The 16,577-nt window shown below is 40.9% G+C and overlaps 1 protein-coding gene across 3 annotated transcripts in view; it reads right to left on the reverse strand.

Annotated features, from left to right (window-relative positions):
• The window catches only part of NCOA2 (nuclear receptor coactivator 2), a 152,323-nt gene that overhangs the window by 12,406 nt on the left and 123,340 nt on the right, over positions 1-16,577 (reverse strand). For all 3 annotated transcript variants that reach the window (XM_081323501.1, XM_081323502.1, XM_081323500.1), the window contains exons 11-17: positions 13,948-15,211; positions 6,582-6,792; positions 5,423-5,629; positions 4,601-4,816; positions 4,107-4,236; positions 1,216-1,381; positions 270-551 (exon numbers count right to left, since the gene is read on the reverse strand). In XM_081323501.1, coding sequence (XP_081179627.1) covers positions 270-551; positions 1,216-1,381; positions 4,107-4,236; positions 4,601-4,816; positions 5,423-5,629; positions 6,582-6,792; positions 13,948-15,211 — 2,476 coding nt within the window. The remainder of the gene's footprint in view (positions 1-269; positions 552-1,215; positions 1,382-4,106; positions 4,237-4,600; positions 4,817-5,422; positions 5,630-6,581; positions 6,793-13,947; positions 15,212-16,577) is intronic.

Consider the following 16,577-nt stretch of genomic DNA (forward strand, 5'->3'; position numbering starts at 1 on the left):
AAACGTATGAAGAGAAATACTTCTGGATATTTTTTTTAAAAATGAAGTAATATATGCCCTATGGTTTCCAAGGTTAAAGAGTTATCAAAAACACCACTTTAACTTTGAAGACATATAAAAGAAATGAATGCTCTAGATGAAAATAAATACATAAATAGTAGCAGAAAAAACAACATTTACAGATATGTTCACATTTAATTCATATATAGTGAAATATTTTAGAAACCATTGACAATCATGGTACTGGTCAAAGCAAAATAAATGACTACCTGCTGTGCTTGAAGCCTATGCTGCAACTGCAATCTCAGTTGATTGGGTGGATTCTGCACCAGACCAGTAGGCCTCAGACCAGGCCTAGGCTGCATCCGTAGTGCTGCATAACCTGGCCGCTGTGCCATTGGGTGAAAGTTTGGGTCCTGCAGCGGTGTGTAATTGCCTTGGGCCATTTGAGCCTGAGACGCATACTGTTGTGTAAAAACCGGCGTTTTTTGTTCTAGAATAATATTTGGTTCCTGGCTTGAGAATGATTCTGGATCTACACCTTGGGTCTGCTGAAGAACAAAAGCACAGAAATATACATAAAGACTTGGAGCCCACATATGTAGAGAACATTGACAAACATAGCTGCGACACAGCTATGACAGTACTATAAGCAGCCTATGTGATACATATAGGTTAATTTCCTCCACATTTTTCTGTAATGTATCTGATCTAATACTTATTTTCTGTGCTGAAGTCTTTTCTAGAAAAAATGTATTTATTAAAATATTTCTGGACATTTCCCATTAAAATTTTGTTAATATAAATTTAAAAATATCACAAGTGAAAGAGCCCATACTAGCTGGAAAAGGTAACCTAAAAAGAGGTGGGTTTTTTACAAAAATATTTAAAATATGTTAGCATTAGCTTGCTGTTTCACAGAAAACACAGTTACATCACTGAGTAGGTGTCATTTCTATGTCAAGTAGCAATCAAGAAGCCATGATGTAACAGATAAACCATAAGCCATCATTCCCCATATTATCATTACAATAACAATCATACCAGAGGATATGAATCATATTGTCAACATTGCCTGCTGTAGCACTGTACAGCAGAGGAGGAATGGTGTTAAAATAAGAAAATAATTTTCATATAGTAAATTTCAAGAAGTTTAAGTTCATGACCCAGAAAGTTTGTATTTAGATTTTTTAGAAATATCCAATAAAGCAATACCTGGCTGACAAGTTCTGGTATCCCAAGAGCTCTATCAATTTCTTCTAGACCATCAAAATTCCTTAGTGCCATATAAAGCTGATCAAGGAGAGCTCCTTCATCATTTGGAGACTCAGAGGCAGGATGCTGACACATCAAGTCATCTGGAGAGCCTACAAATGGTTGCCTACAAAGGATACAACTTGATGAGCAACTTGAGGGACAAAAACATTTACTCTTTAGACATTCCAAGCTAACTGGATGTTATATACATTAGGTGTGCTAGTTTGTTGGGGAAATAAGTTGAAAGCAAACTCAACGTTTCTCTAGAACTTAGTACATCTATCTAGAACATACTTAAAATGGTAAAATACTTTTCATCTCTCTCTCTGTCTCTCTCTCTCTCTCTCTCTCTCTCTCACACACACACACACAGAAACACACCTATACTTTTTTCTAAACTACTCAAGCCAAAACCTGAATTAAATTGTACAGACTTATTCAGGAAGTGTGGAGAAAAACTGCTATCAATTTGGAATTTTTATTACAATGATTTACAACAATAAATTTTGTCCGTATTTATGACAATGTATTCTCTTTTGACCTTAATTTTGTAATAAGCTACATGACTTCCAAAAGCCCTAATCAGATCATTTAAATCTGAGAAGACAAGAGTTTGCTTTTCACTTTTTTATTAAACAGTTTATTAGGAATTCCTGATAGCTAAGAAATAATCACTGAAACAGAGTAATATTTTATCATAAAAGGAGATGAAATCTAGTTAGCCCTAAAATAGAGATTAGCAAATAGTAAAAGCAGTTGCTGGTGTAATCATATATACAAAATCATATACATGAAGTAAAAATTAAGTGCTTAACAGATTATAGTCATGACAGCAATAGCAATACCACTTAGACTTATATACTGCTTCACAGGGCTTTACAGCCGTCTCTAAGCAGTTTACAGAGTCAGCACATTATTCCCAACAATCTGGGCCCTCATTTTACCAACCTCGGAAGGATGGAACGCGGAGTTGAGCCCAGTGAGACTCGAACTCCTGGAGTGAGCAGAGAGTTAACCTGCATTCTAATCACTGAGCCACCATGGCTCTGATACAAATTCACTGTTCATGAAATACATAAATAAGAAATTGCTGACATGAAGCAGCCACTACTGGGATGTATTCAGTGCTGTCCGATGAAAGCCAATGACAGAACAGAACTGGAGAAATGTACAGGAAGAAAGGAAGATGGTGTTCTGTTATACAAATGGAAATCCACTAAAATTATTCCAATGTGTCATGTTATTGCTATTATCTGCTTTTTTAAAAACGTACTGCCCATTGCTTAATAAAAAATAAATTATGCATTCAGCAACAGATGTGGGAAATGGTAAAATGTAGGGGCACTTCCACCACAGTCACTGTTCCCAATTGCTCAAAGCAGTTTAAAGCTGAGCAGTGATCAACTCCACTATTACTAATCTGAAAGGACTAATAGATAATCTGCTTTTTCATTCAGCTGTGCAATGATAGAATATGAAGTACAACATTCAATGAGTGCCATACCCAGAGTTTAACTGAATGTTGTATGCATTTGTTAATTGCTAATGAATATCCAGCCAATCAACTTGCTCTGAGCGTGGGTTTGGGGGGGAGGCAGAAGTGTTGAGGTACATCTTGTTTCATATAGTGACTGAATGTCTGTGGACTGAAAGTAGAGACTGGCTGAAGCTCAAAAACTGGAAGGCCAAATTCTCACTAATGAAAAAAATGGTCCATCCAAAAAATCCTGCAAGTTTTATGGCTATAAAAAAAAGATTGCTGTGATTGTAAGTTCAGATACATCTCTACCGAGTCTGGAATAAACTGGTTTATCTGCCAAACACAGACCACAATGTGAGGCCAGAAAAGTGTGGACTCCATGCAGAAGTGCCCTAGCCTTACAAGTCAATAGTATGAGGCTGCATTTGCTTAAACATTTTGCTTAATGTTTGACTCTTGTTGGTGCAGTAATTTGTGCTCACATGGTTTATTTAATGATTAAATTCTTATAGTTTCATAACAGATTTTATGCTAGCTTGAACACTATGAAGATGGAGTTAACAGAACACTTAATGTAACAAAATACTAAAAAAATAACATTTTATTCCACTGCAATCTTGAAGGTCCTCTAGAGGTACACAGGACATACCATAGGAATTAAAAGATCCATATTTCATTTGAAATTAGGAACTTGTAAATACATAAAACACAAACAGCCTGATAAAATAATTAACAATTACTAATTATAACCTGAGAAATTGCCTGAAAGTGAGATGGGTGGGATATAAATTTAATAAATTTATAAATAAATAAATAAAATCTAAATATCCTCCAGAAGAACTCTTAAAAAAAAGGTAAAACAAGATTGCCAAAGATGCTGATCCTGGTATAATTTTTAAGAATGAATATTACATTAAATTTTGTAGTCTCAATTGAATTGAATTGAATTCCAATGTATTCATCTCTCTCATCTTGTTGGAAATGGCGCCTTCCTTGCACTAGTCTAGCTAAACAGGGACATGTTGAGCCATCTGCATGGAATGATAATGCGGGAAAGATAATGCGTAGGTGTAGTCTAAGTTGCCAACAACCCCTTTCCACTCTGCCAATCATTTGTCACAGTCCAGGAATATTCTTGGTACAGTCAAGGGATGTTTGCTGTCTTCTTTGTGTAGCAAGTAGTAACAATCAATGAAGCACCTTTCCCTTTTTAATTTAATTGTGGAGTCCAATGAACAGTACCAAGGCAGTTCAGAAAGACAAACAATATAGAAACTGAACAAATTAAATAAAGCAAAAAATACAAAAGAGTTAACTATCAGCAGGAGTTTACAACGATTCAGCATTGACGCTTAAGTAAAAGACTTACCGGTTCTGATTACTAAACGATGCCTGATCTATGGGCAATATACTGTCAGGCCAAGGAGCAGTCTGATTGGGAGGGGCTTGCTGTTGGGTATACTGAGGAGCTCCCATATTCATCTCCAGTTCTGAAGCACCTGAAGAGCAACCATCACAAGTAAAAATTCACTGGAATTATAGGTGTTGCAGAAGACCAGCCATCTACTACTTACTGTATATATTTCCTTGAACATTATAAATGAATATTTTTGCATAAGCTTGGACTGGGACTAGTAGAACCAAACTCAATTCAAATAAGGCTGCTTCAAAAGAAAATAAATTATGTTCTTATATAATCAGCATGTTATGCAAAAACATTCAATCAGATCCTTTGTCTACTGTATAATTGAACTCCCACATCTGCATTTGTATCTAATTAAAATGTATTTGTCATCCCTGTTAATATCATAATATTCAGTATCTGCTGAAACTATGCAGATTATGACTTGGATTCCACCTTACCCATATTCATAACTTGAGACTGTAGCATCTGCCTTGGAACAGCTTGACTGTTAGGTCTCAAGGGAAGGCTGGATGTTGGGTTACGTATCATGCCTCCTTGGATTGGCCTGTTCATGGCACTTGTTGTTGCAGCACAGGTCACTCTTACAGCAGCAGCTTGGCTCCCCCAATCTCCTGATGACATAGCGGGCCGAGGGGTATTACCAGCAATCATTCCTATTAAAGCACACATATGTTTATGTTGAACTATGGCTTGAACCCAGTGCTAATTAATGCTACTTTCTAATGCCACTTTTACAATCAGCTCATAGGTCAAGCCATAAGAATCAAGTATGTTTTTAAAAGTAGCAGTTGGCATTGATGCAACATCTCTGCCCCTCTGCTAGTTTAGAGCTATGGATAGATACCTGAGCATATTTCTTTACAAAGATGTGCTCCAAAAATAATCCAATAAAATATGCACTCTTATAATTAGAAAAACTAGAGATCCTTGTGTTGTCAGATTAAGATGATCAGATCTCAAATAATTCAGGCAGAATTTATTTCTGAATAAATTCTAAATAGACTTATACTTTAAAATTGCAATATTATAGTGTAACCAGTCCCATAAAAATACATCTATCTGAATTCAGTGAAAATGAATTCAGCATTGGGTCACAATCTCATGACCCGATGAAGCCGTGACCCAATTTCAACATATTTTATGTTGGTTTTAGGGTACTGCTGGGGTAAGCGATCCTTGTAGTCAGATGCCTGCTCTTTCCATATTAGAAGTAATGTGTTATCACAGAAAAAAAACAACCACCAAGCTTTTTTTTTTACCTGGATTATTATTCCCAAGGTTTCCTTGATTTCCCATCATTCCTTGACTACCCAACATGCTGGGCTGAGGTATCACTGAATATGGACTATTGTTTCTTATGGGTGGAAAAGATGAAGCACCTGGTGGATTTTGCAAAGCAACGTCAAGCTGCAAGTTCTGGTTCGGCAACATCCTTCCCAACTGTGCTTGTCTTGCATTAGAAAAAGCTAAACAGTAGGAAAAATGGTGAAAAACTGGGAGCTTTGAAAGTTACATTATAAATATACACTATTAAGTTCTTTTCAAATTAATTTAAAAACTATGTTTCAAAAACAAACGCAGATATTTACACACATTTAACAAAACGTTCTTTTAGCCTTTCAGGTGAATCCATACAGAATTTAAAACTAAATGAAAAGCTCCACCATCTACTCTACCTAATGTCCATCATTCAACTGTAGGTTCCTGCACTGATTTCTGACTTGGTAATCGTTTACAAAACTGTTTTCACGCCCAACCTCTGTCCTGTTACAATATTAATCTTGTCATTTAATAAAATACTACATTTAAAATTAATGAAGCTTAACAGAAATTTCAACAATTTCTCTAAGACCTGACTTGTATAGATATCCTCATAGCACTAACTCTAGATTTCATGCAACAAAGAAGTCAAAAATGTGTTCGATGCTCCCTTCCTTGCCCGCTTAAGTAATAGTCACATCTGTTGAGTTTCCCTTTAGAGCTAGAATGGGAATGCTTTTTTCTTAAACTGTGACACAATCATGTTTTATGGATTACTACATTTAAAGAGATAACTTTTATTTTTTAGCCTTAGTGAGAACTGAGCTTATAGCATGTAGCTCTTTAGTGATTTCATTGTACAGTACAAGTCATAACCATGTGGTAATCTCACAGATTACTGATGGAAATAAAATAAAACTTTCAATAAAATGAAAAGTGATTTATTTATTTCTAAGTCAAACAATATTCTATTAGTTGGAAGATTTCACCATGCTGTGATTTTATAAGGAGAACAGCAGATGGTGCTGTTTGTTCACTGAAGACTTAAAGCATAGCAACAGTCTGAAACTGACATGAGGCTTTTGAAAAGATCCATTTCTTTTGCAACAATAGTATTTATTATCTGTTTCTAGAACCTGATGAATAGTTCAGACTCACTGCTCTGAGAGATCCTCCCTGTGGGTTTCTGGGATCCAACAGGTGTGCCAGGACTGTTTTCACCTGTAATCTGCATGAGGTCATTGATAATGGCTTGTTTGTCAACTGATCCTGCTGAAGCAACCGGTCGGGTGTCTGGGAAAAGTTGAGACAACTGGCTATTCTGTAGATCATCTAGAATTTCTTCCAGGTTATCAAGCTCGCTGCCAGGCTTTCATGAAATTTGAAAAGAAAACAGATATTTTCATAAGGTCTTTTAATCTTGATTAGACAAAAATACTAGGAAACAGAATCAATACCTCCAGCACTGAAAACACATTGAAAACATCAGGATATCTGAAATCTGTTCCTACACATAACCCTTTAGTTTTCCTTATCATTGTGCCTTCTGGAAGTACAAAATAGGCCAACTATAGCTCTCTTTTAAAAACAAACTAGTAATATTCTCTGTCTGTAGTTTAGCCATGAATTGGCAGAGAGATGTCTCCAAGGGGAGGGGGGAGAGGATGCAGATTTCCATGATGTAACAAAGAATCTTTGTTCAACAAAAATCAACACACTGTCATTACTGTAATTCTACTTGGTTATAACAGGACTAAAAATGTTCTATGCAATAGTTACTTCCACATGGTTAAAAACATTTTTCATCTGAACTTTTAAATCACTGACAGAAAAATACCAACCATTTAAAGAAATGAAGACAAAAGAAAATATAATAAGAAATAACTTTTTTGGCTGGAAACTTGTAAAATGGAAGTAATGTTCTACTGCTCAACATGTAATAAGAGTGAAAAAACTAGGCCAAAAGAAGTTTAGAGAAATAGTTCCAAATTTGAAAAAAAGTGGAAAGTCACAGAATATTTATAAACATAGATTAAACAGCCAATAATCCCCTTAAATCAAACAAAATAGGTATAGAGTAATAAATTTCAGTATTTAATAACTTTGCATGCTACCTGAGAATAGTGCTGGAGCCTATTTTCAAATGGAGGATATTATTATGGCATAGTAATCATTGTGCTTCTTCTGTAAACAAAATGTTGCTTGCAGCATGTTAGTTCCCTTGCACATGCTACTAACATGCCCTCAATTTATAAGTAATAGTTTTAGAGGATTGAGTTTTAACAGTCCCATCCTCCATATATGAGCTCTAGAGGCTTTAAAAATGGCACAGTACAAACAAGCCAGCCAGCAAGAACTGTCTTTTACAATACTTCAAAAATCGCCAAACCAAATTGCTGTTAGAAACTACCTTTCTTTTATTTCCTCCCATGATAGAATGGTTGACATAGTATATTCATACAACTAGATACTGAAATAGGATTGGGAGGCCATGAAGCTCCCTTGGTAACTGATCTACTTGAGACTTCTCAGGCTAATCTGTCCCCAGAAAATCGAGTATATAAATTGGGGGGAGTGCTGGGGGTGAGGTGAATCATGTCCCTTGAGAACAGATATAGAACAGGCTGGAAATATAAACAAATAGAGCAAGCAAATAATCAACCCCATGTAGTAAAAGAGATCAGTATAAAAAGTGATGACAATGGACTACGTAAGAATTATCACATGCTGGAAAAATAATTCTTTTTAAAGATAAACATAATTAAAGGATACTTATATACAGTACATTGTTGAAAATATTTTCTCCGAACATTTCATTTCTTTTTATGTTTTTGCAATGTTAAATAACATTAATAAAAAATGTAAATGATTATGTTAAGAATGAGTAGTTCCTACAAACACATACATAGAAGCAACAAATATAGCAAAGAAATTGCTTCTTGTGCCTCTCATGCTATACCCAGGCCTTTGCCAGGAAGGAGTGACAGATCGCTGGGCCAATAATCCAAAGTTTATTCAAATGCCAGTTTGAAAGCTCTTGGGCAGCAAGGCTGGAAAAACCTGCCAGAAATTTTTAGGAGCTGCTTTATTTAGAGAAGATAATACCTGAACTAGTGGCCAGTGTCAGCCTAACCAAAATGTATATATTTTTTCTGGTGTTCTTTACCTAGCAGAACTGCAGAACAAACTGATAAATGTAAAAATATCCATCAAACAAAACAAGTCACTTCTGAAGGATTAAAATTCTTGCTTCTAAGTAATTTTTTTCCAATGTCTTCAACACTTAAGAAGCAGACATCTCCACTGCTGAAGCACACTGGGCTGTTCAGTGATTGTTCCATTATGACTCAGACTTTTTCAGAAGTGTTTTAGCTGTGTTTGCTCTTCAAATATATATATGAAGCTAGGACTTTCCTAAGCAATGTGCATCATTTTGCTCTTGTATATAGATATCATACATACATACATACATATCTGACCTAGCTGCAAAGTCTAGAGAAATTCTCTAGAATTTTTTATTGATCACTGGAAATATTCCCATCTTAATTTTGGGTGGAGGTAGGAAATGCAGTATTGGGTTGCTGCCTAACACTGAATTATCTCAAAGTGTTTAGACAAACCTAACCAGTTTTTCTATATACTTTCAGGATGCACAGTGACAACTAGTAAGTGAAATGGAGACAGGGAAATGTATGACATGCTGGTTTCACTAGATGAGCATTATGTGGAAACTTTGATAAGAGGACAGTTTTTCAAAATATCATAGCTAAATGTTACCAGCAAACCTAAATAATGAGGCAAGCATCTTTTATGGAAAAGACTTTCCTGTTTTGGCAAGAATTATTCTCAAGCAGCTCCAGCCTTAATGTTTTCCAACAAATTATGTGGCAGATGAAGAAACAGGAGAAATTGTCACCTTTATTTTCTCCCTTAATTCTATTCTTCTGTAAGAATTGTCAGATATGTAATTTTGATAAAATTATGTGAAATAAAGGATTGACTAGGTTTTCATTAAAGTCCAATGCAGATTCCCAGGCTTGAACATGGCAAATTCAAGACTTGAACCTTGGTTAAAATTGCTCTGAGTACTACAAATACTGAAGTTTATAGTCCTTGAATAGGTGCACTTTTCGTGTAGTTAATGCACTGTTTCCAAATTCAACTTTTTAGTTTACAATCACTTCTATCTATTAAAGATTATGTAGGTAAAACCAGTCACTTGTATTTGCCATGTAATGCACTTTGTCCAGCTTTTTCACTGCTTTCCAACTTATTTGTCAAAAACTAATAAACTGCAGAGGAAACAATTATGAAAAACCATTTTTTCTATTCTGCATAGAATAAAGTGTACACTGTGCCAGCCTGTCTCTCACTTGGCTTATGTGTTCAATGACTTTGTAAGTACTGGAGTGGGTGAAAGGAAGAGCCGGATTAATAGTTTCTCTATGATATTTTCCCATAATTATTTGTGCTAGTAGAATATTATTGTGGACTTTTTTCATCAAAGAATGTTTAAAAGAATGTACAATGATACAGGCAATAAAATCTATGCCAACAATATGGAAATAAAATGACAAAGCGCACAGACAACATAAATTATACCACTGCTGCAGAAACATGAGATTCATTTTGCAGAGATTTAAGAGGCAAAAGAAGTTCTGTAAATTATTTTTGAGCTATAGAGAAGAAAATGTATCCAGAAATTAAGAACATTGTTTCTTATAGCAAAACTTACTGCAAACACAAAGAACCCAAAACTTTGATATACCGTATTTTCCGGCGTATAAGACGACTTTTTAACCCATGAAAATCTTCTCAAAAGTTGGGGGGTCGTCTTATACGCCCAGTCGTCTTATACGCCGGAAAATAGTACATAAATCAATCGAGCGCCCCCGTTCTTGCAAAGCAACTTCAAGCCTCCTTAGTCCAGTCCCCCCTCCAACGTGACTCTCCCTTCCCACCCCCAAGAGCCTCTAAGCCCCTTCCCCTCCCCCTTGCAAACGCCAGACCCCGGGAGCTCTTGCGTTTATTCCAAAGGGTGGGTGGAAGGAAAAGCCCCTTTCGGCTGCCTGGCGTGGCTGCAAGTCGACGAGCCTGGGAAGGCACGCCCTCCCCTCTCACTGTGGAGGAAGCAGGGCAGGCTGGCGTCAGGCGGGAGCCAGCAGGGCAGTCCAGCGCACGCGCGTGCTCCCCGGCTGCTAAGGATTGCTCGGGGAGCCGTGGCAGGCACCTCACACCCTTCCCTCTCGAGGCGGCACCAGCGGAGCCGTCCGGCGTCGGGCGGGAGCCGGCAGGGCAGCCCTGCACACGTGCGTGCTCCCCGACTGCTAAGGATTGCTCGGGGAGCCGTGGCAGGCACCTCACACCCTTCCCTCTCGAGGTGGCACCGGCGGAGCCGTCCGGCGTCGGGCGGGAACCGGCAGGGCTTTGCACCATCTGCATCAGATGGGTCTGAATCAGGCTTGTGTCAGACACTTGGCAACTGGCATGTAAGTATTTTCCAGCATATAAGACGAAAAATCTTGAAAATCCTCTCAAAAGTCGGGGGTCGTCTTATACGCCCAGTCATCTTATATGCCGGAAAATACGGTACATTTGGATTATGTTTCCTGTGAAAATGAGACTTCTATATAAATCTTGATTTGTATGCTTTCTAATTAGTCTTTGCACAGAAGCATCTATAAGCTTAGGTATTTTCTGCGTTTTTTCCCCAAACAGTACTTGAGTCTTTCTCAATTTACATTTTATGATTCTAAATGTTGCCCTTTAAAAATCACACAATAAATCAGATGTTAGATTGAAAATTACTTTTCCAAGTAGCTTCTATCAATGGGTGTTATTCCCATCCCACATTTTCATTCTCATCTCCAAAGCTAAATGATACTATGCCAAGCACTACATTTTAAATTACCGTATATACTTGAGTATAAGCCGACTCGAGTATAAGCCGAGACCCCCAATTTCACCCCCAAAAACTGGAAAAAGTTATTGACTCGAGTATAAGCCGATCCGCCGTTCTGCAAGCCTGAATACACAGGAATACCCTGTGTGGCCGCGGCTCGTCGGCAGGTCTCCGTTCCTCCTGCCGACCTTTGGGGAGGTTTGGGCGCCTCCCCAAACCTCCCCAAACCTCGGCAGGTCTCCGTTCCTCCTGCCGACCTTTGGGGAGGTTTGGGCGCCTCCCCAAACCTCCCCAAACCTCGGCAGGTCTCCGTTCCTCCTGCCGACCTTTGGGGAGGTTTGGGCGCCTCCCCAAACCTCCCCAAACCTCGGCAGGTCTCCGTTCCTCCTGCCGACCTTTGGGGAGGTTTGGGCGCCTCCCCAAACCTCGGCAGGTCTCCGTTCCTCCTGCCGACCTTTGGGGAGGTTTGGGCGCCTCCCCAAACCTCCCCAAACCTCGGCAGGTCTCCGTTCCTCCTGCCGACCTTTGGGGAGGTTTGGGCGCCTCCCCAAACCTCGGCAGGTCTCTGTTCCTCCTGCCGACCTTTGGGGAGGTTTGGGCGCCTCCCCAAACGTCGGCAGGTCTCCGTTCCTCCTGCCGACCTTTGGGGAGGTTTGGGCGCCTCCCCAAACCTCCCCAAACCTCGGCAGGTCTCCGTTCCTCCTGCCGACCTTTGGGGAGGTTTGGGCGCCTCCCCAAACCTCCCCAAACCTCGGCAGGTCTCCGTTCCTCCTGCCGACCTTTGGGGAGGTTTGGGCGCCTCCCCAAACCTCGGCAGGTCTCCGTTCCTCCGCGCAGACCTGCCGACCTTTGGGGAGGTTTGGGCGCCTCCCCAAACGTCCCCAAACCTCGGCAGGTCTCCGTTCCTGTTTGGGGAGGTTTGGGCGCCTCCCCAAACCTCGGCAGGTCTCCGTTCCTCCGCGCAGACCTGCCGACCTTTGGGGAGGTTTGGGCGCCTCCCCAAACGTCCCCAAACCTCGGCAGGTCTCCGTTCCTGTTTGGGGAGGTTTGGGCGCCTCCCCAAACCTCCCCAAACCTCGGCAGGTCTCCGTTCCTCCGCGCAGACCTGCCGACCTTTGGGGAGGTTTGGGCGCCTCCCCAAACCTCCCCAAACCTCGGCAGGTCTCCGTTCCTGTTTGGGGAGGTTTGGGCGCCTCCCCAAACCTCGGCAGGTCTCCGTTCCTCCGCGCAGACCTGCCGACCTTTGGGGAGGTTTGGGCGCCTCCCCAAACGTCCCCAAACCTCGGCAGGTCTCCGTTCCTGTTTGGGGAGGTTTGGGCGCCTCCCCAAACCTCGGCAGGTCTCCGTTCCTCCGCGCCCAAACCTCCCCAAACAGGAACGGAGACCTGCCGAGGTTTGGGGAGGTTTGGGGAGGCGCCCAAACCTCCCCAAAGGTCGGCAGGTCTGCGCGGAGGAACGGAGACCTGCCGAGGTTTGGGGAGGTTTGGGAAGGCGCCCAAACCTCCCCAAACAGGAACGGAGACCTGCCGAGGTTTGGGGACGTTTGGGGAGGCGCCCAAACCTCCCCAAAGGTCGGCAGGTCTGCGCGGAGGAACGGAGACCTGCCGAGGTTTGGGGAGGTTTGGGGAGGCGCCCAAACCTCCCCAAACAGGAACGGAGACCTGCCGAGGTTTGGGGAGGCGCCCAAACCTCCCCAAAGGTCGGCAGGAGGAACGGAGACCTGCCGAGGTTTGGGGAGGCGCCCAAACCTCCCCAAAGGTCGGCAGGAGGAACGGAGACCTGCCGAGGTTTGGGGAGGCGCCCAAACCTCCCCAAAGGTCGGCAGGAGGAACGGAGACCTGGGGAGGTTTGGGGAGGCGCCCAAACCTCCCCAAAGGTCGGCAGGAGGAACGGAGACCTGACGAGGTTTGGGGAGGCGCCCAAACCTCCCCAAAGGTCGGCAGGAGGAACGGAGACCTGCCGAGGTTTGGGGAGGTTTGGGGAGGCGCCCAAACCTCCCCAAAGGTCGGCAGGAGGAACGGAGACCTGCCGAGGTTTGGGGAGGTTTGGGGAGGCGCCCAAACCTCCCCAAACGTCGGCAGGTCTGCGCGGAGGAACGGAGACCTGCCGAGGTTTGGGGAGGCGCCCAAACCTCCCCAAACGTCGGCAAGTCTCCGTTCCTCCGCGCCCTGCCTGCCTGCTTCTTTCCGCTGCGGAAAGAAGCAGGCAGGCAAGGCGCGGAGTTTGGGGAGGTGCGCGCGCACCTCCCCAAACCTCCCCAAACTTCGGCAGGTCTCGGACGGCGGTGGCTTGGGAGAGGTGCGGGCGATCCCGGAAGCACCAAAGCCTCGGCCGCGCACAAGTCCTCGGTAAGTTTTTTTTGTTGACTGGAGTATAAGCCGAAGTGGAATTTTTCAGCCCAAAAAGTGGGCTGAAAAATTCGGCTTATACTCAAGTATATACGGTAAGTGGCACTTTCCAGTTCAAATTTTTCAGCCAGTGAACTTTTGGCCACAGAGACAATGGTAGTAATTCTAATCATAAAGGACATTGTGTTAGAAGAGATACAGAACAATAATTGTTTCTGTACCTATCTCTGATACAAATAATATAAATAAGTAAAATAAAATCCCAAGTTCTTACCTGTTCATTCGGCTCAAAGCGCATTTCTTCTTTTTCAGTCTTCACAGCTACTGGCTTTAGTGTGCTACTGGAAGGATCTGTTTTACTGTCCGACCGTTCCAGTTTGGGGGTTATGTCTGGTAAACCAATTTCTTTTGTATCATCTTTATCTAGCAAGTAACGAAGTAGTGCATTTTCTTTCTTCTTGGGACTCACCGGTTCCTGTTTACCAGTTATCTCTGAACCTGGAGCTGTGCTACTGGTCTCCTGATTCAGTTCTTTGCCTGTGGCCTCTGCTGTGAGTTTGGCCAAATCTACAGGAGAACTGCTGTCCTGCAAGAGCCTGTGCAAAATTTTATGCTTCTCCTTGAGCGAGGTTCCATGTGCTGAACCAGAACCAGATAAGCTTCCCATGGAGTCCTTGTTAGCATCTCCCATAGTATTAGCCAAAGATGAAGGCTCCATCTGATCAGATTTGGTGGTCAGCAGCTGTAACAGCTTTGTCTGGCTTTTGCCATCATGCAGTCTGTTCTGTCCATCAGGTCTTTCACTGCCAACTTGGGGCATGTTATCATTTTCTTTCTGTTCTCCTGAATGGCAGACACTTTCTACTTGTCCAGTTGTTTCGTCTGATTGTTCCCCATGCAATCCAAAGCTATCTTTAGAATCCAGATTTCCCATTTTGGTTAGTTGGGGAGGATTCATACTTACAGGTGAATTCTGTAAATTACCCATTTTTATATCAGGTGAAGCTAATGATGACCCCAGAGAGACTCCATGCCCCTCACTGAGAGCCTGAAGTGCATTGAGGGAACTGTTGGTATAACTATGGCTATTTCCTGTGCTGCTGCAAACTCCAACAGGTGAATGCAAGCTTCCTGCAGGAGAAAACTGGTTGGGTGGGATCCGAGGACTTCCTGCCACTCCAGGACTCACACGATGCCTTGGGGAAAGCATAGAGTTTGGCTGACCAGGTGTCATGCCAGGGCTGTTTTGAGAAGGACTATTCATTTTAAGTGCATAGTTACTGCCCTGAGGAGTGGAGGTTTGTATACTTGACACATGGTTCATCCCACCTGAACTACTAAACCTGCTTGTTGGCATACCCATTTGTTCCTTTGGGCCATTTATGGCAAAATTCATATTGCTATTGATGGTCATATCCTGACCTGGATTCCCACTGCACATGGCTTGATGGGCAGAACTGTTAGAGCTAATTGTGTTCAATGGCTTTCCCAGTACTTGTCCAGTTAAATCTTGGTTCATCCCACAGACATTCTGTTCCCTACAATGTGAAAAAAAGAAAAAAAAACCCTATAATATTGTATGTTAAATTAAAACAGCTTAATAAAAAGATACCATAGAATATTATGCTCATAATCAATCCCATATGCAAAAATAAGTGTAAAATTTGTTCAATTGTACTATATCTAAAAACCTGTGTGCTTATTTTAAAAAAAAAACAGAGCAGAAACAATTTCTTACAACAAATATCTTAACCATTTTCAGTAAAAAAGATAGATTTGTGAGAAAAATATGTTGAGTTTAATATATGTATTGTCCTATTACATACAAAAAAATATCTAAGTCTTTGATCTGTCTAGCACGTTAGGGGATACAAATTATGTGATGGGGCCGAAGCACCTAAGTCCAACAATTAGGCCAGATACTGTGATCTGCAAGATGGTAACTGTAATAAGAAAGAATTAGTTATTAACTAGCTTTACTGATATTAGATTATATAATTCTCATTCTACACATACAGATGAAGATCACTGAATTGGAGGCTATTGCTATCCCCAGTGTAGTCAGACTTCAAAGACTTGATGTCACACAAAAGTAGAATTAGACATTTAAAAGTTATTTTTTAAAAAACAAAAAATTGAATTCCTTTGTTTACTAACATGGGGACTGATGTAGCCAAGTTTAGTTAGTGTAGAGAACTAAGGAAATAGGTAAGAAATGCCATTCTGGTATTATGCCATTTAGGTAGTGGTTCATATTTTTCCCCTAAGTAAATCTGTATCAATACATGGTTTGCACTATTTTTTTAAAAAAAGCTTTTAATTCAATCTTGGAAATCTCAGATTAGCACATTTCAGAACAAAAGAGGAATTTCTGAAAACCACAGATTCCTTGTGTCCAAAATGCTAGGGTTCTGCACATCCCCAATAAGCAATTCACTTACTTTGTTGCTTTATATACATTGCTATGTAGGTTCTTTTATAATAAACCAAATAAGTTACTCGTTTATATATTAACTGAAAGATTTAAAAACATTCTACAGTAATATAAAAAATAAATAACATTTCATACATACAGAACTATACTGCTTTTTAAAAACAGGATTGTAACTTCAGTTCAGTATATATTTCTGTTATTTTTATGCCATATTGTTTTCAATGATTGTTACTCATAAATAAGGCCTCTGAACAAAGATTTTTGTCTGAAACAAACTGGGTTTAAAATTGTAATTTAAGTTATCCCCCTTAATGGCTACAGTGCTGATTAAGCAAGCTTCATGCCTCTTCACATTATCTTCCAGTTAGCAATGTGGTGTTTCCTCAGGCATATATCAGTCCTCATCAGTGGACATCCTTAACTTCAGCAACTAATCCAATGTACACCTGTTACTATGACAAGGATAGTGA

Source organism: Vipera berus, assembly GCF_964194415.1.
Source record: "Vipera berus genome assembly, chromosome: 3".
NCBI lineage: Eukaryota > Metazoa > Chordata > Lepidosauria > Squamata > Viperidae > Vipera > Vipera berus.